This window comes from Puma concolor, chromosome B2 (assembly GCF_028749965.1).
Source record: "Puma concolor isolate L17-30 chromosome B2, mPumCon1.1.hap2, whole genome shotgun sequence".
Classification (NCBI taxonomy): Eukaryota; Metazoa; Chordata; class Mammalia; order Carnivora; family Felidae; genus Puma; species Puma concolor.
In genome coordinates, this window is record NC_141671.1 from 137,011,820 (window position 1) to 137,036,326 (window position 24,507).

Genomic DNA, 24,507 nt, shown 5'->3' on the forward strand with positions numbered 1-24,507 from the left:
AAACAAAACAAAATCAACGCAGGAGAAACCACCTAGTAGCCACACCTAAGCATTATGGTTTGCATTCCAGAACCCATAGAAAAGATTGAAAATCCCCCAATTCTCTTGGAAGTACGTACATTACAAACTTACTGGTAGTCCCTCAAATACTCTGCTTCAAAGTTGTTAATACCCACTATCAGAGCCTAGAGTTGTAATTCTAAAAACTCCAATTCTAGTTTTGATGCCCATTGCCTAGCTGTGTAACCTTTCTCAATTCACTTATGTAATTAATAAGTTTTATCTGTCCCTCGACAGCCTAGGAGTCAGTCTCTTAGGTTCCTTCATGCTTCTTTCTGATTACTTATAATATCCTTTTATTCTCTCTACTTCTTGGAATCCTGGCCATCCTTCAAGAACCAGTTCCTTCCCCTATCTTATCCTGATTACTCCAGCCCACGACAGGTCTAAATAAACATAGCACTTGATATCTAGACCGGTAATAGTACTTATAGGTTCCCCTCTGCTGCTTGTTTTCTTTTAATGTAGATCTCCCCAATCAGAATGTAAATCATATTGCATACAAGAGGTATCACTGATTTTTAAAAAATCTCCTTTATATTATATCCATAACTGTGGTAGTTGTTTCTTAAAAAGGGGCCATGATATCTTGTTTTTGATATTGGTCATCATATTTCACAGCCACAGCTTATGGAAGCAGCACGTGTAGATGCAATCTGTCTAGGTCAGCTTTAGAGAGAGTTATCAAGCTCTTGTTGAGAGTAGACTGGTTTTGTTCTTTTTTTTTTTTTAACATTTATTTATTTTTGAGACAGACAGAGAGAGAGAGAGAGCGAGCATGAACAGGGGAGGGTCAGAGAAAGAGGGAGACACAGAATCTGAAACAGACTCCAGGCTCTGAGCTGTCAGCACAGAGCCCGACGCGGGGCTCGAACCCATGGACCGCGAGATCATGACCTGAGACGAAGTGGGACGCTTAACCGACGGAGCCACCCAGGCGCCCCTGGTTTTGTTCTTTTAAGTAGAAAAACATTAGGAAACTTCAGAGAGATGACATAGAAAATTATTAAAGTCCCAAACTGACAATTTTATTTCTAATATTAAAGAACACCAAGATACCTCCTTAGCACAGTGGGCACTGCGTCCGACTCAAAAAGAACACCTTTTTGAGTGTGGTTTCATTTATGGTCACAGAGTCCCAGAAAACAGGTAATGTACAAGTATATTTAGGAGGAGGAGTAGGCTGAGTGTTACATTTAACAAAATCTGGTGAGAATTGGAATTTGAAAATTGCTGCTCATGCAGTAGCGTAGAGGTCTTGACATCACTTCGTTTCCTTTCTTAAACGTTTATCGGACTAAATGATGACTGGATTCTGTCTCAGTTCTGATTAGGAGTCAGCAAGTTGGATGTGATAGGCAATGTTCCCTGTCAGCTTCTCACTCATTGTCTTACAGGGCTGATAGCGATAAAGCTGGTGTCCAGTCTAACGTTGGAATCTGTGGGGATTAATCAGCTGAAAATGCACTTGTGTTGGGAGAATAACACATTCTCCATAAGATACTGTGGTATTTTTAACCGATTGCATTGTTTTCAGGAGCAAAGCACTCCCTACGCTCCACCCACCCCAGTCTTGGTGTTCCTCCACTCAGATTTTGTGGTTTAGAATTGAGAACAAACCAGGGTCCCAAAATCTCTGCTAAACGAACACTGATGTACTTGTCACAAAGCCAGAGGCTCGAGTACTCGGTTGAGAGAGGGCCTTCGCCCTCTGGCTCTATTAAGATTATTCAGGCTCCACGATACGGAGTTCGGGTTCTAACCGACCTAAATATTAGACAACTGGGTTGGGTGAGACAGGACCAAGGAAGCCCACCGTCTAACAATCTGGACAGCTATAGGAGCAGACCCGCCGCTCGCAACAGCTGACTCAGCTGCGACTACGGAGCTACCGGCAGCGGCGTAACCAGATCGTAACCAGATCGTAACCAGATCGAGCAGACGCGGCGGCACGAATCAGCCTCGCCGTCGTGCCGCGGCGCTGAGTGACCAGGACCGTAGCCAGGCACGCGACCAACCGCTTCGGGGCCCACCCCGCCTAACCGCAAGGCGAACTCAGCAAATTGCCTGTGCGCTGGCCGAGGCCTCAGGAAGGGGGCACGCAGCAGCAGCTGCAGCGGCGGCGGCGGTGCTGACTCAGCCCGGGCTCCCAGCCCGTCCGCAGCAGCCGCAGCAGCCACCGGCACAGGCGGCGGGGCACGAGGCCACCCTTGCCTCCGGCCCCACCCCGCCGCACCCGAGGCCGCGCGGCGTCACAGAGCGCATGCGTGCCGCGGGGGATGCCGGGAGCGCGCAGTGGCGGCACCGGCGGCGACAGCAGTCAGAGCGGAGGCTACAGCGGGGACGCGAGCGGGGCGGTGACCGTGTGGGAGGTGGTCTCACTCTTGGGAAAACTGCTGGGCACCGTCGCCGCGTTGAAGGTGGTTCTGTACCTGCTCCGGGTGTGCTTAGCGATGGCCTGGAAATCCGGCGGCGCCAGCCACTCGGAGCTAATCCACAATCTCCGCAGTAAGTGCCACCCCCGCCCGATGTGGGGCAACTGGGCCAGGCTAGGCCTGGACTGGGTCCCCCTGGGCCGTCCGGAACGCTCTGTTTGTCCTCCCCCCGCCCCCCCATCTCCAGCCCGGTACCGGCTGGAGGGTTCGGCGCAGGGTTGCACCAGCAGCCTCGAACGGCATGCGCTGGCGATCGCCTCCCTCAGGACCTGTCACTCATCGGCGACGTGGACGCGAAGGGAAAAGAAAGCTACGGGCTGCTCTTGGTGGGGCAGGAGCAGGCGTCTCCCCGCGGGCCTGGGGGAGGGGTCGCGGCACAGGTGGTGGGGCTGTCACTCGAGTCAGCCGCCTGTTCGTCCGGGTCTGGCGGGCGAGGGGCGTGCCCTTGGGGTGGGGAGATGTTGGCGGGGCCTGGAGGCAGGGCTGCATCTGAGGGGACCCCACCCTCGACCCCCGCATCTTCTCGCCTTCCTCCTCCTCAATAATCGACCTCGCTGCGAGCATTCTCTCCCACACTGACTCCCCCGCCCTCCGTTTTTTCCCCTGGAGGGAGATGCCACCCTCTGATATAGGCGAGGGGAGGGAGGGAAAGATGAGAGTATTGTCATTGCGGATGCTGGGAGAAATTTCTGGGGCGGCTGTCCAGTGGATATCTTCGTTGGGGGGGGGGGGGGGTGGAGGAAGAAATAATCAGAGGATGCTGTTCCTGACAGACTTGTATTTCAGGAGCTATTAGAGGTCCTGGTCCAGCGAAGGATTGTATGTGTGGAATGTTCTGACTTTGTTTTTCAAGGCTACCAAGGCTTTGTAAAAGCTTTGTGTGGAAATTTTTTCATGTCATTCTCTTTAGTTATTGTATGCCTTCCTCTTATGATGATTTTAGGGTGGGATGTGAGTGCTGTGTCACTTTCTTTTTTTAAATCGAAATACAGTGTCGCTGTCTGGTTGGAAGACCAGAAGGACCGCAGTCCATAATACTCACTGCGATCAGAATTTATAGCACCGTTTGCCACCAACTTTGCAAATAATCGTATCCTGCCACGTGGTATTTTTGTCTTATGTTATTTAGCTTTTTTAATGTTTGTCATGTTTCCTAATTCGATTTCTAACTTCCTTGAGGGCTGGGACTTTTTTTTTTTTTTTTTTAATATCTTCGAATTCTCTCAACTCAATACCCCTTCCTTTTTTCGTAAATGCAATTAAATATACCTTATATGTTTGGATCTGTGCTTGGAATACCAAGATGAGTGACAAAAATAAATATTCTTGTCTGGCACATGGTTACTATTAGTCATTTGACTTTTTGTTTTTTACAGTATTTTAAAATTTTGAAATTATATCCTTTGTATTTAGCAACGAAGAATGTTTAGATTTCCCAATTCTGTCAAGCATCGCCAGCGTTCACTTTATGGAAGGATATTTGATTGGAGTGGACATTATATGCTGAGGCAGTATTTTGAAGTGTGATTTAGGTTCCTATGGATTACACATAAGCTCAATACGTTGCAAGTTTTTAGATAAAATTTCTTGAAATGGGGTAGTGCCTGCCGTTGCAGTGCACACACCCAAAACATTCTATGCACAAATTATGATTAAATAACGTTCCACTGGTAGGTTGGCACAACAGACACTCAGCTGTGGCAGAAATTGGTAATCAGGCTCTTAAAGTCTCTCCTTTTTGGGCCATATGTGTGGGAAGTCAAGCCTACCTCTTTCCCCAGTGGTTTTATAATCATTTTATTGTATTCTCTTATTCCTAGCTGAAATTTCTAAGGATATTTTTCTATCAGAAAATTTAATAATAAATATTTAAGGAGCACCTGGATGGCTCAGTCAGTTAAGTACTGGACTCTTGGTTTCTGCCCAGGTCATCATTTCACAGTTCATGGGATTGAGCCCTGCCTCAGGCTCTGTGCTGACAGCGCAGAAGAATTCCCAGGGATTCTCGCTCTCCCTCTCTCCCTCTCCCTCTCCCTCTCCCTCTCCCTCTCCCTCTCCCTCTCCCTCTCCCTCTCCCTCTCCCTCTCCCTCTCCCTCTCCCTGCCCTACCCTGACTTGTGCTCTCTCTCTCTCAGAAATAAAGAAACATTTAAAAAATATTTAACATACATGGATGTTGATATTGCAGATATTTAGTCTTCTATCTATGATTCATAAGAGGAAGTTTGAGTACTCAAATTGTTTTTCCTCTCCTAACACTTGTGCAATGTCAGTTTCAACTACTTGCAGAATTCTAGCTAATAAGTTTCATTTTTTTTTTTTTAATTTTTTTTTTCAACATTTATTTATTTTTGGGACAGAGAGAGACAGAGCATGAACGGGCGAGGGGCAGAGAGAGAGGGAGACACAGAATCGGAAACAGGCTCCAGGCTCTGAGCCATCAACCCAGAGCCCGACGCGGGGCTCGAACTCACAGACCGCGAGATCGTGACTTGGCTGAAGTCGGACGCTTAACCGACTGCGCCACCCAGGCGCCCCAATAAGTTTCATTTTTATTTAAATGTTCATTTATTTACTTTGAGAGAGAGAGTGCACAGGGGAGGGGCAGAGAGAAGGAGAGAGAATCCCAAGTAGGCTCCATGCTGTCAGGACAGAGCCTGGCTTGGGGTTCAGTCTCACAACTGTAAGACATGTAAGACATGAGCTGAAATCGAGAATAGGACACTTAATCTACTGAGCCACCGAGATACCTGGTTTCATTTTTATTTGTTAATTTATTATAAAAGTAATATTATCTTATGTGAGAATTTCAATTAGCACAAAATTTGAAAACTTCTTTCTTTTCTGGGTTATTACACTGTTTATTCTAATAACTTAAAGGCTTCTACTTGAATCTTTAGAAAAAGATTAAAGTGTGGTTATGTTGTTGAATCACTATATTATATACTTGAAAGCAATATAACGCTATTTGTTAACTATACTGGAATTAAAATTAAAAACTTAAAGAAAAGTATTATTATATTGATGTTGAAGTGAAAAAGGATCTGCAAATTGGAAGAGGAAGCAAATTACAGTTATGTATCTTTTTAAAGCAATGAAGTTCACGATTGCTTTAGGTTTTTTTTTAATGTTTGTTTATTTTGAGAGAGAGAGAGTGAGAGTGTAGAAAGAGAGAGGGAGAGAGAAATTCTAAGTAGGCTCTGCCCTGTCAGCTCGGAGCCTGACTCAGGGCTTAATCTCGTGAACTGTGAGATCATGACCTGAGCAGAAATCAAGAGTCGGATGTTCAAACGACTGAGCCACCCAGGTGCCCCATGATTGTTTTAGTTTTAATATTATTACAGTTTATCGGGGTGCCCGGATGACTTCAATCGGTTGAGCGTCTGACTTCGGCTCAGGTCATGATGTCACAGTTTGTGAATTCAAGATGGGCATGGGGCTTGCTGCTCTTAGTGCAGAGCCTGCTTCAGATCTTCTGTCTCTCTTTCTCTCTGTCCCTCCCCCTGCTTGTATTCTCTCTCTCAAAAATATATAAAACATTTAAAAAATTTTCAGTATTATTATAGTTTATTAAAAATATTTACTTAGTTTTCCTTTTATAAGATGTTGTACTATAACTATGATTGTGTATGATTTCATAGTTGATACATCATTTATAGAATATTGTAGAATGTAATGGTATATTTTATATTTCATAGCTTATGTTATGATGAAAATCACTATTTTTTTTTAAGATTTTATTTTTGGGGTGCCTGGGTAGCTCAGTTGCTTAAGCATCCAACTCTTGATTTTGGCTCAGGTCATGATCTCAGAGTTTGTGGGATTGAGCCCCATGTTGGACTCTGTGCCGACAGTGAGGAGCCTGCTTGGGATTCCCCTTCTCCCTCTCTCTCTCTCTCTCTCTGCTCCTCCCCACTCATGCACACATTCTCTCTCAAAATAAACATTAAAAAAAACAAGATTTTATTTTTGAGTAATCTCTACACCCAACGTGGGGCTTTGAACTCACAACCCCCAAGATCAAGAATCGCATGCTCCACCAACTGAGCCAAGCAGGCACCCAGACAACCACTCTTAAGTAACTTAGAATGGTTAAAACTTGAGCATGCTTCAGAATCTCCTAGATCACTTGGAGAGCTTGTTGAAACACAGATTGCTGTTGTCCAAGAATTTGTATTTTTTTTTTTTATTCTTTTTAGGCTGGCTCCATATCCAGTGTGGGGTTCAGACTCACAACTCTGAGATCAAGAGTCACATGCTCCACCAACTGAGCTAGCCAAGCACCCCCAATAATTGGTATTTTTAATGAGTTCCTAAGTAATGCTGCTACTGGTCTGGGACCACACTTTAAGAATCACTGACACAGAGGGGCACCTGGGTGGCTCAGTTGGTTGAGTGTCTGAGTTTGGCTCAGGTCATGATCTCTCACGGTTCGTGAGTTCAAGCCCCACATCAGGCTTTGCAATCATGTTGGGGGGAGCCTGCTTCAGGTTCTCTGTCTCCCTCTCTCTCTGTCTCTCCTCTCCTAGCTTGCACTCACTATCTCAAAATTAAATAAACATTAAAAAAAACTTAACAATTAAAAAAATCACTGACAAAGAATTGGAAATTATGAGGTTAAACACTGCCAGTGTTTCAGCTGAATCAGTTTTACACTTTAGAATAAAGTTTTAGAAAAGAAGTCTATAGCAGTCCTGCCCAAAGAGTTGTCTGTAATGTCTGTATCTGTGCAGTTTAATATGGTAGTCATCAGCCACATGTGGCATTCAGCATTTGAAATGTGGTTAACACAGCTGAGGGACTAAATTTTTGTGTTATTTAACTTAAATAGCCCACATGTGGCTAGTGGCGGCCGTGTTAGTGCTGGTTTATGGAAATAAAGAATATAGCTATTTTATAATTATGGGCTAATAATGTGCTCTTGAAACAAATTAAAATAACCGTGAGCCTGCTTAATCCAGGAAATGTGACAATTTAAGTAATGTTTATATTAGAATTTATTTTCTACTTTTATTGGGAACATTTCAAGTCATGGCCACGTAAAACAATGTGTTTTGTTTTGTTTTGACCTATTTTTATTTGTTAAAAAATTTCAATCCACTGCCCTAATATATCAGTTATTTTTACTTTGCATCTTTGCGTCATTTCTCATATACTCTCCACATAGAATTTGTCATTCAGCCAACCGATATTTAACTCTCTTCTGTATGCCAAACTCTAGGGATGTAGCACTCAACAAATATTGTCTCTTGTAGGTTACTTCTAATGGGAGCAGACAAGTGAAATAGCTGGTATGTCACATTATAAATGACAGAGTAGGGAAGGAGGCTGAGGAGTGTGGGGTGCTAGATTTGCAGTCGTAGGGGAGAAGGCCTCACCAAGGTGTCATTTGAACAAAGAGTTGGTGGAGGGGAAGAAATTCTAGCTAGGTAGATAGAGCTGCGGGACAGGCATTCCAGGCAGAGAAAATTGCATGTGGTAGATTTGGATTAGGGGTGTGGGAGAAAGACTGAATCAAGGATATGATAGCAAGGTTTTGGGCCCGAGCAGCTGGAATGATCTGCCATTTTCTGAGCTGGAAATTATAAGCGAGTGAGCAGCAGGGACTTTGAAGTGGTGGGGAGGAGGCATGCAAGGAGGTGGGGGAGAGCAGCAGTTTAGTTTGGGGGATGTTGTGTTTGAGATGCTTATAAGACATTTCAGTGGAGACTTTGAGTAGGCATTTGAATAAAAATTATGATGATTTGTGGTTTTTGTATCCTTATTTATTTCTGCAAATAAATTGGAATTATTTTCTTTTTGTATTTAGAGTGTCAGTTCTTAGGACTAGTAGCATAACTAGTGGGAAAGAGAATATTCCAGTAATTTTATCATGTGTGTTCATGGGCCAAATATAACCAGCTAATAAAATCCTCAGGGATTATTTTCAGAAATTGGGGCCTCGTTTAGAATCCAGAACATACCTCCTTATTTGACTTGTTTCAGGTCAGTTTTATGGGTACATACTAAGAAGTAAACTTACAGTACATTGAATCAGATTTAATTTATACGATGAGGGGGCCTTTAATATTGTGTCTACTTAAATTTAAATCATTTAAAATTAAATGAAATTAAAAATTCAGTTTCTTAGTCACACTAACCATATTTCAAGAGCTCAGTAGCCACATGAGACTTTGGAAGGAAGGAAGGAAGGAAGGAAGGAAGGAAGGAAGGAAGGAAGGAAAGACAAAGAAAGAAAGAAAAGAAAAGAAAAGAAAAGAAAAGAAAAGAAAAGAAGAAAGAAGAGGTGCCTGGGTGGCTTAGTTGGTTGAGCATCTGCCTCTTGATTTGGCTCAAGTCATGATCCCAGGGTCGTGGGATCAAGCCCTGTGTCGGGCTCTACACTGAGTGTGGAGCCTGCTTGAGATTCTTTCTCTCCCTCTGCCACCTCCCCAACTTGTGTGCATGCTCTCACTCTCTCTCACTCTCTCTCTCTCTCTTAAATAAATATCCACATGAGGTTACAAGCTGCCTGTTAGTGCAGACAGAACATTTCCATCATTGTAAGTTCTATTGGGCAGCACTAGATCTGGATGTATTATCTATTACATTCTATTTAATGTGGTCTTGGGTCCATTGCGCTGTTCCACATATTTTTATTAGTATTACGTTTAGCTTTGACCCTCATGCTTTAAGAGTAGCAGTTAAAAAACAAGATATTCAGACAACGGTGATCAAGATGATGAGAGTGTCGGCATTTTATATGGTGATTCGATGGGATTGAGGTTGTTTGATTTAGCAATGAGAAAGCTTAAGAGAGCAATCGTGTTTAAATATTTGAGGAAATGTCATGTAGTAGAGGGTCAAACCAGGACAACTGGGAGGCAGATTTTGGCTCATTATAAGGAAGTATTCACAATGCTATCCCAACAATTGAAGAGTTGGCTTTGAAAAATAATGTTTTTTGTCACTGGATATGTTGGAGCAAAGAATGACCATTTTCTGTAAGGGATGTTGTAGAAGAGACAGGTCATCAGCTTTGACTGTGTGCTAGACTTCCACGGACCCTTCCAAATCCAGCATTCTGTAATTGATTTATTTATTTCTAATTTTTTTTTAAGGTTTATTCATTTTTCAGAGACAGAGCGTGAGCGGGGGAAGGGGCAGAGAGAGAGGGAGACACAGAATCCGAAACAGGCTCCAGGCTCTGAGCTGTCAGCACAGAGCCCGACGCAGGGCCCAAACCCATGGACGGCGAGATCGTGACCTGAGCTGAAGTCGGACGCTCAACTGACTGAGCCACCCAGGCGCCCCTGTAATTTTATTTTTTAATGTTTATTTATTTTGGGGGGAGAGGGAGAGAGAGAGCAAGAGAGAGAGAATACACAGGGGAGGGGCAGAGAGAGAGGGAGAGAGAATCCCAAACAGACTCCGTGTTGTCAGTGCAGAGCCCTACGAGGGTTTTGATCTCACAAACCATGAGATCATGACCTGAGCTGAGATCGAGAGTCAGACACTTAACCAACTGAGCCACCCAGGCGCCCCAAGATTCTGTAATTTTAATTTTTTTTTTCAACGTTTATTCATTTTTGGGACAGAGAGAGACAGAGCATGAACGGGGGAGGGGCAGAGAGAGAGGGAGACACAGAATCGGAAACAGGCTCCAGGCTCCGAGCCATGAGCCCAGAGCCTGACGCGGGGCTCGAACTCACGGACCTCGAGATCGTGACCTGGCTGAAGTCGGACGCTTAACCGAGTGCGCCACCCAGGCGCCCCAAGATTCTGTAATTTTAAACATGTCATGGATTTCATAAAATCAGCTGTGGGGTTTGTGTATGTGTGTGTTAGGAGAGAGCCACAGAAGTTAACATTTGGTTACCTGTATTTTAGAGTTGTGTATAACATTTTAGTTTGTCAAATGTGAGGAGTCCAGGGAACATGCTGCTTTAAGAAATAGTGTCAAAACTGGCTCGCCTGGATGGCTCAGTCTGTTGAGCACCCAACTCTTGATTTTGGCTCAGGTCATGATCTCATGGTTGTGAGATTGAGCCCCGCATTGGGCTCTGTGCTGACAGCGCAGTCTGCTTGGGATTCTCTCTCTCCCTCTATCTCTGTTTCGCACCCTCTCTCTCTCACTCTCCAAATAAACTTTAAGAAAAGAAAAAGAAATAGTGTCAAGACAAATAGTTAGCTTTATGTATCTATTAGGAGTGATAGTTCAAGGAAAGATGTGGGTATTTACTAATTTTTTTTTTAAGATGTGGGTTTTTAAAATTTTTTTAATGTTTATTTGTTTTTGAGAGAGAGGGAGAGGGTGAGCGAGTGGAGGAAGGGCAAAGAGAGAGGGGGACAGAGTTTCCAAAGTGGGCTCTGCACTGATAACAATGAACCTGATATGGGGCTTGAACTCCAAACCACGAGATCATAACCTAAGCTGAAGTCAAACACTCAACCAACTGAGCCACCCAGGCACCCCAAGATGATTTTTTCTTTATTAATTATCTGACAGAGTGCTACATTAGTTTCAACTGTACAACATAGTGATTTGACAACTTTAGTGAGAAAGATGTATTTAGAAAAAAAATTATTTTAATGATCATTTACTTTTGAGAGAGAGAGAGTGCAAGCAGGGGAGAGGCAGAGAGAGGAGACACAGAATCCAAAGCAGTCTTCAGGCTCTGAGCTGCCAACACAGAGCCTGACGCCAGGCTTGAACCCATTAACCGTGAGGTCATTGTCTGAGCCAAACTTGGACACTTAACTGACTGAGCTACCCAGGCACACCAAGAAAGATGTATTTTGAAATAATCTCTGGTACTTAGATGATATGCTTTATTGTAACTTGCCGTCACATGAAATTCTTCTTTAATTATAGTGTGAATTTAAAACTAATCTCTTTCCAGGGGCACCTGGGTGGCTCAGTCGGTTGAGCATCTGACTCTTGATTTCAGCTCAGGTCATGATCCCAGGGACATGAGATTCAGCCCAATGTCGGGCTCCATGTTGAGCATGGAGCCTGCTTAAGATTCTCCCTCTCCCTCTGCCCCGCTTCCTCTCTTGCATTCTCTCTCTCTAAAAACAAAATAAAATAAAATAAAACAGAATAAAATACAAAATAAAATAAAAGCAGAAACTAATATCTTTCAGACTTTCTATACCCAGAGTGTCTCAAGCTCTGCTTATCTCATGTCTAATTCTCGGTAGGAAACAGGTGCACCCGGGTGGCTCAGGTCATGTGTGACTTTGGCTCAGGTCATGATCTCACACTTTGTGAGTTCGAGCTCTGCATCGGGGCATTCTTCCTGGTGTGTTCAGTGCTTCATATCAACACAGACTCTCTTCTTTTTCATTTCTACCAGGATTGCTTCTATTCTTCTATTCTCCCAGGTCACAAATCTTGAAGTAGTCATTGATTCTTTTAGACCGTTACCACATTAACTGAACAGTTCTTCCAGATGCCTTTCTTGGTTTGCTTCCACTGTAGTTTCATTGATACTTTCCCAACCTAGGTCCTTAGTTCACACTTGGAGTGATAGACCTCCAAGTGTCTGATAGGTTGTCACACTTTCCCTTTCCCTTCCCTCAGCTCTGTTCTACACATTATACTGATTTTCCTAATATACCGATTTCTGTTAAGTTGCTTGCCTTCCCAGGCTCCTGTTGCTTGCTGTATTAAACACCTTTTGCTTAGCTTTGCGGCCTCTTTAGGGCCTTATACAACTAACTATTCCCATGCTCCAACTCCAGTTCTGTTCTTCAGGCTGATTTCATTTTCCTCTTCATATACTGTGTGCCTGAGGGTACCTATTCAGCTGCTATAACAAAGACCAAAATAACAATGGCTTAACATAATCAAAGTTTCTCTATCCTGTAACAACTAAGTAATTCAGAGCTAATATGGTGGTTCCATAGTGTAGAGCACAAGGATTTCTCTTGTGCTTCCTAAAGTCTTTTCCTCATCTGAAAGATTGAAGATAGTTTATTTACCTCCATCATTTCCATATTCCAGCCAGTGGGGTGAAGATTGAAGAAAGAGAAAAACCCCCATTCCTTTTTAAGGGGATGATCTGGAAGTTGCATACATAATTTCTGGTATGTTCCATTGACAAGAGCTTAATTGTAAGATTATAGGTAACTATAGAGAAGCTAGGTAATGCATTCTGTTAAAATTCTACCACTGTGAAGGAAAAGGACTCTCTCACTACATCTTAGATCTTGCTAATTGGAGAGTATATTTATGTATGTGTGTGTATTGTGTGTGTGTGTGTATATATATATTATATATATGTATGTATGTAAATACAAACCATCTGTGATAAAGGGTTGGGAGAATTAAGATTAATTTTTAGTCAAGTAATATGTACATGGTTAAAAGATAAAATCATACAGAAGGGCTTTTAGTGAAAAATAATGATTGGTTGGCCCTATTCCTCCCCACCCCTAGACTCGTTGCTTAGATGGAACCACTTGTGTTGTTTTGTTTTGTTTTGTTTTGTTTTGTTTTGTTTTGTTTTGTTTTTAGTGGGCTCCATGCACAGCATAAAGCCCAACGTAGGGCTTGAACTCATGACCCAGAGATCAAGCCCTGAGCTGAGTTCAAGAGTGGGATGCTTAACTGAGTGAGCCATTCAGGCACCCCGGGAACCACTTTTAACTATGTTTTTTTTGGTTCTTCTGTTAGTTACCTTCATGTCTTTAAATCATGTGGTTAAACTGTCATTTCTTATTTTATCAACTTTGGACATTATCTGTTGACCTCCTGCCAAGATGGATGCGTATTTACACCTACTCCTCCCCCATCATAATTTTTGCTTCCTTTTTTGTGGTTACCTTTGTAACTTTAAGTAATATACTTTAACCTCAATTTCTTGTTCAATAATTCATAAACTAACACTACCTCTGGTAACTTTGTAAGAAAGGATACCAGCGAGCTCTTCCTCTCATTTTACAGCTTATTCGTGGGTCTTTTACATTGTCAAAATTGATAGTTTGCATTTTGTTCTGAGCAGTAAATAAATTTTCTGTACATTGTTGTTTTTTTAATGTTTTCAATTTATTTATTTTTGAGAGAGAGAATGAGTGGGGGAGAGGCAGAGAGAGAGGGAGACAGAGGATCCGAAACAGGCTCTGCACTGACAGAGTGAGCCCAACGTGGGGCTTGAGCTCACAAACTGCAAGATCGTGACCTGAGCCAAAGTCGGACACTCATCCGACTGAGCCACTCAGGTACTCCTGTACTTTGTTGATTTTTAAGTGTTGAAAATCAATAGTCACCAGTGATGATAACTCATGGCTGAGTTATGTAGTCTGCTGTGCGTTTATTCCCTGCCTTCTGTTTCCAGTATCACAGATCCCTTCTACTATTGTAGAGGAATAGTCAGATATTTTTCCTTGTTTTGTATTACATCAGTTGCTTTGAATCCTGTCACATTTTGGTTTTCTTTCATATCTTTTTTTTTTTTCCCCCGGAACTTATTTCCCTCTGCACCCTTCTCCACCCCTGAAGTTAAGAAGAGAAACATAGGGGCGCCTGGGTATCTCAGTCGGTTAAGCATCTGACCCTTGATTTCAGCTCAGGTCATGATCTCACAGTTCCTGAGCTCAAGCCCCATGTTGGGCTCTGTGCTGACCGCGTGGGCCTGCTTGGAATTCTGTCTCCCTCTCTGCCTGACCCTCTCCTGCTTGCTCTCTCTCTCTCTCAAAAATAAATAAACATTAAAAAAAAAAAAGATGTTTTTAAGAAAAAAAAAAGAGAAACAGGTACCTTCTCAACATGGCTCTAATCTCCTTAAGTTTTTTTATTATTTCGTTTATGGCTTGGATTCTACTACATTCTCCTTTTTGAACCTTCTTATTTGGATCAATTGCATATTTGGACCAACACTAGCCATTATTATAATTATTTAATTAAGGTCCTTGGTCCCTAGGGTGCAGGAAGATTGGGTATGGGTGGTTATAGAGCTGTTTGCTATTTCAGAAAGCCTGATGGTAATTACACATTTACTCATAATTGGGCTATCCACGAAAAGTGAAACATTAAATTATTTTACTGTTTGCTAAAAACAGTTCAGGGTGCTGGCAGTTATACATGTCAGATTACCAAAAATGGTAAAATGACTTAATAACTTAGTAAATGTAGCTTGGTTTAGGCATCTTTCAAAATATGGAATTTGGGGCAAAAATAAAAAGAATATTGTGAAAATTTTGGAAACTACCCAATAATGGCATAATAAGGATTGATACTGAGACTTGATGTGTTCATCTTTTTAATAAATAGTGACATGCTTTTAAAAACCATTTAGAGGGGTGCCTGGGTGGCTCAGTTGGTTAAGCGTCCAACTCTCAGTTTCAGCCCAGGTCATGATCTCCAGGTTCATGGGCTTGGGCCCCATGTCGGACTCTGTGCTGATGGTGTGGAGCCTGCTTGGGATTCACTCTCCCTCTCTCTCTGTCCTTCCCCTTCTCATACTGACTCTGTCTCTCTCAAATAAATAAACTTAAAAAAATTAAAAAAAAAAAAAAGTAAGAAACCATTTAGAGGGGCACCTGGGTGGCTTAGCTGGTTAAGCATCTGACTCTCCATTTCAGCTTAGGCCATGGTCTCACAGTTCTTGAGATCAAGCCCTGCATTGGGTTCTGCACTGACAGAGTGGAGCCTGCTTGGTATTCTGTCTCTGCCTCTGTCTCCATCTTTCTCTCTCTCTCTTTCAAAAATAAATAAATAAATAAACATTTTAACAACACCAACAAAGACCATTTAGAGTTTTTAGTAAATTCCATATGCCTACATAGAGTAATAAAGTAGCCAAAGAAACTCATGTGAGTTTGATAGAAGTGTATTACCTAGCTTAAGGGAAGTAGTCTGTTCACTTTGGTTTTTAGAATGTGCCTGGAACAATATGTTTGATTTTAGATATCACACTTTTAAGTATCCATGCAAAGAATGAATAAGTGAATATGATGATGGTTTTAAAAGCTGATGAATATTGGAGACATTGAATGAAGCTGCTAAATCTGAGAAAGATAAGGCTTGTATCTTAAAGACATGATAAGTGGTCATATGTCTTCAGATGAATGAAAAATGTTGGCTGGATAGAAAATTCAGTATTTCTTTTGTGGCTTACGAGAGCAGTACTAAGGGTTCATGTAAGTAAGTTATAAAGAGGGAGATTTCATATTAATACAGGGAAATATAATAGAGTGATTTGAATGTGGAAATCTTCAAATAGTAATCATGATACCAATTTATGAAGAAGTTAGACTTTAGGGATCCTAAGACCCCATGTAACCTTGAGAGTCTGTGAATCATCTCTCTAGAATTTGAATTGAGTTCAAGACAAAAGAACCACTCAGTTATTTTGGGGGGCGCCTGGGTGGCTCAGTCAGTTAAGTGTCTGACTCTTGATTTCAGCTCATGTCATGATCTCATGGTCATGGGATCAAGCCCCACATCAGGCTCTGCGCTGAGCATGGAGCCTGCTTTGGGTTCTCTCTCTCCCTCTCCCTGTCCCTCTTCCTCTGCCTCTCTCGCTCTCTCAAAATAAATAAATAACATTAAAAAAAAAAAGAATCATTTTGGGAAATGAATTAGAAGTCATTAAGCTATTTGAATATGTTAGTGGAAGTATAGTCAAGTGGTTAGTAGGAATGTAACATCTCAATTTGAATGGCCCTACATCTGATTTGCTCTGAGGTCTTAGACAACTTAGTCTCTAAACTCAATTTTATCATCTGTAAAATGGAGTAATAATAGTGCTTTTTAAAAAAATATTTATTTATTTTTGAGAGAGAGAGAGAGAGAGAGACACACACACAGAGTACAAGCGGGGGGGGGGGGGGGGCAGAGAGAGAGGGAGACACAGAATCCAAAGCAGGCTCCAGGCTCTGAGCCGTCAGTACAGAGTCTGATGCAGGGCTTGAACTCACTAGCTGTAAGACCATGACCTGAGCCAAAGTCAGACACTCAACTGACTGAGCCACCCAGGCACCCCAATAGTGCTTACTTTATAAGATTGTTAGAGATGGCATAAGACTATTTGTAGTTCACAAGTTCATACCTTAACAGGGGTAGTGTATATAATACGGGTAGGATTTTGTCTGGCACAAGGTTATGTTTAGTAAATAATAAGTCTTATTGTGATTTAAAATTGTTTTGAAAATGCTTTCACTGTTTTATTTATTTCACTATTTTATTTTATTTTTTTCAACTTTTTTTTTTTTTTTTTATTTTTGGGACAGAGAGAGACAGAGCATGAACGGGGGAGGGGCAGAGAGAGAGGGAGACACAGAATCGGAAACAGGCTCCAGGCTCCGAGCCATCAGCCCAGAGCCCGACGCGGGGCTCGAACCCACGGAGCGCGAGATCGTGACCTGGCTGAAGTCGGACGCTTAACCGACTGCGCCACCCAGGCGCCCCAATTTCACTATTTTATTTTAATAAATTTCACAGTTAGCTTGCTTAAAGTTATTTGTGTAGAGGGGCGCCTGGGTGGCGCAGTCGGTTAAGCGTCCGACTTCAGCCAGGTCACGATCTCACGGTCCGTGAGTTCGAGCCCCGCGTCAGGCTCTGGGCTGATGGCTCAGAGCCTGGAGCCTGTTTCCAATTCTGTGTCTCCCTCTCTCTCTGCCCCTCCCCCGTTCATGCTCTGTCTCTCTCTGTCCCAAAAATAAATAAAAAACGTTGAAAAGAAAATTTTTTTTAAAAAAAAAGTTATTTGTGTAGAAATAATATTTCCCATGGGGGTTAATTTACCCAAAATTTATAATACTTTATTTTATTTAAAAATGTTTTTAATGTTTTATTTATATTTGAAAGAGAGAGAGAGACAGTGTGCAAGGGAGGGGGAGGAGCAGAGAAAGAGGGAGACACAGAATCCAAAGCAGGCTCCAGGCTCTGAGCTGCCAGCACAGAGCCCGACATAGGGATTGAACCCTCAAGCCATGAGATCATGACCGAAGCCAAAGTCGGACTTAATCAACTGAGCCACCCAGGCACCCATATCCAAAATTTATAATATTTTAAAATGAAAAGACTAAGTTTGTCTTTGCCAGTCTAGGACTATTTACAATGTTTTTCTTTTTTTTTTTTTTTTTAATTTTTTTACATTTATTTATTTTTGAGAGACAGAGAGAGACAGAGCACAAGTGGGGTAGGGGCAGAGAGAGAATGAAACACAGAATCCGAACCAGGCTCCAGGCTCTGAGCTGTCAGAACAGAGCCCGACGTGGGGCTCAAACTCACAAACTGTGAGATCAACCTGAGTCAAAGTCAGATGCTTAACTGACTCAGCCACCCGGGCACCCCTTTACAATGTTTTTCTATTTCATGTGCTTTGTTTGCTAATTTTTAAATATATTCTTTTGTTATTTGGAAGGTTTGTGTTTATACCTTTTGCAGTGTCTTTAAACTACCTTTTCTATTTGCTATATGGTCAGTCAGTATTAAATGGTATCCTTTGATTCCCCCTATTACCTACATAACAGTCAATGATCTAATTCTACTTTACCCCTTTTTTCTCCTCTCATTGTTTACAGATGCATTTTTTTTTACTTTGTCAGAACCATATGACATTTATGTATTATTCCACCCATGTCTCTACCCCTGTTTTAGTCTTTGCTTTACAGTTGGTTATGTGTCCTTTGATGATGTATCCCTGTTTATCTCTTGGTTAGATGAAGCACATCCTCTGGAAGATATCTCAGAAGGGCTTGTCTGACATTCCCAGAATTCTGGCACATTCAAAACATCTTTTCTCTAAACTTGATATTTGAAGGACAATTTGGGTATAAAATCTTTGGTTTACACTTAAAAAAACATCTTTATTGAGGTATAAATCAACTAATTTTAAGATTACAATCTGACAGGCACCTGGCTTGCCCTGTGGGTGGAGCATACAACACTTGATCTCGAGGTTGTGAGTTTGAGCCCTATGTTGGGCATGGAGCATACTTAAATAAAATCCTAAAAAAAAAATTACAGTTTGAAAAATTTGACAAATATAGTTGTGTAACCAACACCCTAATGATGTAGAATAGGGATTAGCAAACCACAGCTCAGAAGCCCAATCTGGTCTGGTGTCTATTTTAGAAATAAAGACTTATATTACTTAACACAGCCATTCCCTGTATTTGGTATTGTTTGTGTTGTTCCCACACTACATTGACAGAGTTGAGTTGTTGCAACAGAGACTATTCGGCCTGCAGAGCCTGAAATATTTACTATTTTGACCTTTATGTAAATTTGCTGATCTACGATCTAGAACATTTCTTTTACCCACAGAGTTTCTCATGTTGCTTAGCAATCAATCTCCTTTACCCCTAACCTCTAGCAATCACAGATCAGCCTTGTGCCACTATGATTTTGACTTTTCTAGAATTTGATATAAATTGTCATATAGTGTACAATCTATAGGAGTCATATAGTATATATGGCTTCTTTCACTGACATTAATGCTTTTGAACTTTAGCTATGTTGTTGAATATATCAGTAGTTTTCTGTTCTTGTTGTTTTGTGGGTTTAAAAAAATTTTTTTTACATAAACTCTACCCACAATGTGGGGCTTGAACTCTCAAACTCATGACCCAGAGATCAAGAGTCGCATGCTGTATGGACTGAGCCAGCCAGGTACCCAGTAATTTGCTTTTTTAAATTGTTGATTTGTACTTTCTTTTCTTGAGTTTTTTGAAAATGTTGCTTTATTCCTTTTTTGCTCTGAATTTTGCTCTTAGGAAATCTGACGGTTGCCCAATTTTTTTTTTTTAATCCTTATTACATAACTTGATTTTTTTGCCTTGAGGCTCTGAGGGTTTTTTTTCCTTGCCTTTAAAGTCTGATAGTTTGCAACAACCTCTTTGACCTCAGCCACAGGAATTTCATACTTGACATATCTCCAAAGGCAAGGGAATTAAAAGTAAAAATGAATTATCGGGACCTCATCAAGATAAAAAGCTTCTGCACTGCAAAGGAAACAATCAACAAAACTAAAAGGCAACCAATGGAACGGGAAGAGATATTTCCAAATGACATATCGGATAAAGGGCTAGTGCCCAAAATCTATAAATAACTCACCAAACTCCACACCTGAAAAACAAATAATCCAGTGAAGAAATGGGCGGAAGACATGAATAGATACTTTTCCAAAGAAGACATCCAGATTACCAACAGACACATGAAACGATGCTCACCGTCACTCATCATCAGGGAAATACAAATCAAAGCCACACTGAGATACCACCTCACACCAGTCAGAGTGGCTAAAATGAGCAAATCAGGAGAGTATAGATGCTGGCGAGGATGTGAGGAAGCAGGACCCTCTTGCACCGTTGGTGGGAATGCAAACTGGTGCAGCCGCCCTGGGAAACAGTGTGGAGGTTCCTCAAAAAATTAAAAATAGAATTACCCTATGACCCAGCAATAGCATTGCTAGGAATTTACCCAAGGGATATAGGAGTGCTGATGCATAGAGGCACATGTACCCCAATGTTTATAGCAGTGCTTTCAACAATAACCAAATTATGGAAAGAGCCTAAATGTCCATCAGCTGATGAATGGGTAAAGAAGATGTGGTTTATATATACAATGGGATAGTACTTGGCAATGAGAAAGAATGAAATCTGGCCATTTGCAACAACATGGATGGAACTGGGGGGTATTATGCTAAGTGAAATGAGTCAGAGAAAGACAGATACCATATATTTTCACTCATATGTGGATCTTGAGAAATGTAACAGAAGACCATGGGGGAAAGGGGAAGTGGGGGAGAAGTTGCAGACAGAGAGGGAGGGAGGCAAACCGTAAGAGACTCTTAAATACAGAGAACAAACTGAAGGTTGATGAGGGGTGGGGGAGAAGGGAAAGTGGGTGGTGGGCATTGAGGGGGGCACCTGTTGGGATGAGCACTGGGTGTTGTATGGAAGCCAATTTGAAAACAAATTACATATATATAAAAAAGAAAGAGGGGCGCCTGGGTGGCTCAGTTGGTTGAGCGTCCAACTTCGGCTCAGGTCATGATCTCGCGGTTTGTGGGTTCGAGCCCCGCATCGGGCTCTGCTGATGGCTTAGAACCTGGAGCCTGCTTCGGATTCTGTGCCTCCTTCCTCTCTCAGCCCCTCCCCAACTTGTGCTCTGTCTCTCAAAAATAAATAATTGTTAAAAAAAAAAAAAAGAAAAGAAAGCTACACCAAAATAAATAAATAAATAAATAAATAAATAAATAAATAAATAGACATTAAAAAAATTCTTCAAATAAAGTCTGATAGTTTTATTAGTAAATGTCATGAAGTTGGCCTGGTAATAGTTTTACTTACTTTCTGCTAGGTTTTCTTTGAATGTAGTTTTAAAATTATTGTTTCTGTTTAATCAGCCAGAATGTTTTTATTTGTATTTTGTTTTCTTTTTACAGTATCTTTGGATGGAGTTGAGTTTTTTCGTTTTCCTATTTTTAAACATTTTGTGGACACAATTCAACAGCGCCTTTTTTCAGTATTGTGACTTGCAGTTTCTTTTTTTTTTTTTAATTTTTTTAATGTTTACTTTTGAGAGACAGAGAGACAGAGTGAGTGAGAGCGGGGGAAGGGCAGAGAGTGAGGGAGACACAGAATTTGAAGCAGGCTCCAGGATCTGGGCTGTCAGCACAGAGCTGGACATGGGGCTCGAACCCACGAACTGTAAGATCATGACCTGAGCCGAAGTCGGACGGTTCACCAACTGAGCCACCCAGGTGCCCCTGACCTGCAGTTTCTTTAATGGACGATGATGTGTTGGGAGTAGTGTTGGGAAAAGGGGAGGAGTCAGCACATCTTGTTGCTCTTTTGTTTCTGTAATATCCTTAATTATCTCTTCCCTTTTGCTGCACCAAGAGGCACCATCCTTTCCCTTTTTATTTGATTCTCCCCCAGAAGTAGAACTTCTCATGGTTGCCACCTCTAGTCCCATTTAATTTTTAAATAGAACCATACAGTATGTGGTGTTTTGCCACTGGTTTCTTTCACTTAGCACAGTGTTTTCAAGGTTCGTATTATGTGGTAGCAGGAGTCAGTACTTTTATGGTTTAATAATATTTTATTGTATGAATATACCACATTTTGTGTACCCATTCATTGGTGGACACGTTGGGCTATTATGAATAATGCTCCTATGCACATTTGTGTACAAGTTTCCATGTGAACATATATTTTCATTTCTCTTGGGTATACATATAGGAATAGAATTGCTGGGTCCTGTGGTAACTCTTACCTTTAACCATTTGGGGAACTGCCATTTTCTGAGGTGGCAGCACCGTTTTACATTTCCACCTGCAGTGCGTAAGTCCTTGCCAGTGTTTGTTATCATCTGCCTTTTTGATTGTAGCCATTGTAGGGGCTATGAAGTGGTGTCTCATTGTGGTTTTAATTTGCATTTCCCTGAGCAGCATCTTTTCATGTACCCATTGGCCACTTGTATACCTTTGGAGAAATGTCTATTCAGATTCTTTGCACATTTTGTCTCTTTACATTGAATTGTAAGAGTTCTTTATATATTCTAAATACAAGCCCCTTCCCAGATACATGATTTGCAAATATTTTCTCCCATTCTATGAGTTATTTTTCACTTTCTTGATAGCATCCTTAAGGCACAGAAACTTTTAATTTTGATGAAATCCAATTTCTATTGTTTTCTCTTGTTGCTTGTGCTTTTGGTATTCTATCTGTGAATCCATTGCCAAATCCAAGGTCATGAAGATTTACCTCAATATTATCTTCTAGGAGTTTTATGGTATTAGCTCATATATTTAGGTCTTTGATCCATTTTGAGTTAATTTTTATATATGATATGAAGTAAAGTTTGAGTTGCATTCTTTTACATGTGGTCATCCAGTTGTCCCAGCACTATTTGTTGAAAGTGACTAATCTTTCATCATTGAATGGTTTTGGCATCTTCGTCATCTCACCGTCTTTTAAGTTCCTTTCTTATAGCCAGTGCTGTGAAGATCCAAGTCCCAGGCCTATGTTGCATATTTTAGTACTTAGTGCTGTTACTCCTTTTGAGGGGAATGATTTTGTGTGTGCTTCATCTGTATCCCCTGCTCCTCCTTTTTCTCTCGGAGTCTTTTAACCTCATCCCATCCCCACCCTGGTTTTCTGTACCCACAGGCTTACAGCAATGGGAGGAACTTTGTTGGAATTTAGTGTTTATTTTATAGGTAATTCGAAGTCTGAATATTCTCTGCCTTCTAGTAATATGAAGGCATGGGTCATGTGTGGTTTTATATATGCCCCTTCATGATCTTGGGTTGAGGATTTTTTGAGTGACTATGTGAAGAGATTCAGGTTCTGGTAACTGCCATTACCCTTTAGAACCTGGACACTCCACAGTTAATGAATAAATTAAATAAGTTTGCATAAATATTTGAAACTTCTCATGATGCTTTTACTGAAGTCTTATTTTTTTAAAATTTATATGAGTAATCTCCACACCCAGCGTGGGGCTTGAACTCACAACCCTGAGATCAAGAGTCACATGTTTTTCCTTTTTTTTAAAGTTTATTCATTTATTTTGAGAGAGAGAAAGAGTAAGAGAGTGTGCACACACACACACGCTTGCAGGGGAGGGGCAGAAAGAGGAAGAGAGAGAATCCCAAGCAGGGGTTGCACTATCAGTGTGGAGCCTGATGTGGGGCTCGATCTCACGAACTGTGATATCATGACCTGAGCCGAAATCAAGAGTCAGAGGCTCAACCGACTGAGCCACCCAGGTGCCCCAAGTCACATCCTCTCTCAACTGAGCCAGCCAGGCACCCCACTAAAGTCTCATTTTTCAAAGAACATTTTTTAATGTTTGTTATTTTTGAGAGAGAGAGAGAGAGAGCGAGCACGAGCTGGGGAGGGGCAGCGAGAGAGGGAGACACAAAATCTGAAGCAGGCTCCAGGCTCTGAGCTGTCAGCACAGAGCCCAAAATGCAGGACTTGAACTCACGAACCATGAGGTCCTGACCTGAGCTGAAGTTGGAAGCTTAACCGACTGTGCCACCCAGGCGCCCCTAAAGTCTCATTTTAATTTTTTTTTTTTTCAACGTTTATTTATTTTTGGGACAGAGAGAGACAGAGCATGAACAGGGGAGGGGCAGAGAGAGAGGGAGACACAGAATCGGAAACAGGCTCCAGGCTCTGAGCCATCAGCCCAGAGCCCGACGCGGGGCTCGAACTCACGGACCGCGAGATCGTGACCTGGCTGAAGTCGGACGCTTAACCGACTGCGCCACCCAGGCGCCCCTAAAGTCTCATTTTAAAATAGTCATTCGTAACGTTGCCAAATTCAGCAGAGCATATTTTGGTTAAAAAATTTTATTTCTTAAATGTTAAAATCAAGTTCATACATTTAATCTTACAGTTTTTAGATCTGTGAGGACAGGAATATGCTATCTTGTTTATTTGTATAATCCTAAGCATATACCATTTTGTCTGGTATGTATTAGACAGTCAATAAACTTACTGAGTGAGTTAATAAGGGCTTTACTGAATAACAACATGGTACCATGAAGGTTATTCAAAGTTAACGTATTATATTTAATCTCAAAGAATGAATAGTTGGGGGACCCATATATAATCATTACTGATCCTGCTTTCCTTCTTGAAAAATTTCTTTTTGCTTGGGCTTTGTAACAGTTTATCTACTTGATTTTCATCCACCCTTGTGACTGCTCTTTGTCATAATCTCTGAAGGTTCTGCTTCCTTTGCACATCTCTTCAGTGTTCGCTTTTGTTTTTCTTCCTGTGTATTCTTCCCTGGCCACTTATTTCACTTCCGTTGCTTCAGTTACCATCCGTATAACTAGAAATCTTTATCACCGCCCTAGATCTCTTTCCTGAACTCCAGATCCACGTGTTCCGTGGACTGCTGCGTATCTCCACCTGTATGCTCTTTAGCCATTAACTGAATAAGTAAGTTACCCTTTTCTCCTTAACTCTGCTCCTTCTGTAGGATTTCTCAAGTCAGTGTATGACATCAGCATTTCAGCCATTATCCCCGTTCTTCCTTCAAAGCTAGTTAGTTAAG

At 41.6% G+C, this 24,507-nt stretch overlaps 1 protein-coding gene across 3 annotated transcripts in view; it reads left to right on the forward strand.

Moving 5' to 3' along the window:
* Window positions 1–2,244: 2,244 nt before the first annotated feature.
* PCMT1 (protein-L-isoaspartate (D-aspartate) O-methyltransferase) overlaps window positions 2,245–24,507 on the forward strand; it is a 53,735-nt gene continuing 31,472 nt past the window's right edge. The window contains exon 1 of one of the 3 annotated variants that reach the window (XM_086708106.1): window positions 2,245–2,568. In XM_086708106.1, coding sequence (XP_086564232.1) covers window positions 2,340–2,568 — 229 coding nt within the window. In that variant the 5' untranslated portion in view covers window positions 2,245–2,339. The remainder of the gene's footprint in view (window positions 2,569–24,507) is intronic. The other 2 variants (XM_025925706.2, XM_025925705.2) reach the window with 2 other exon arrangements.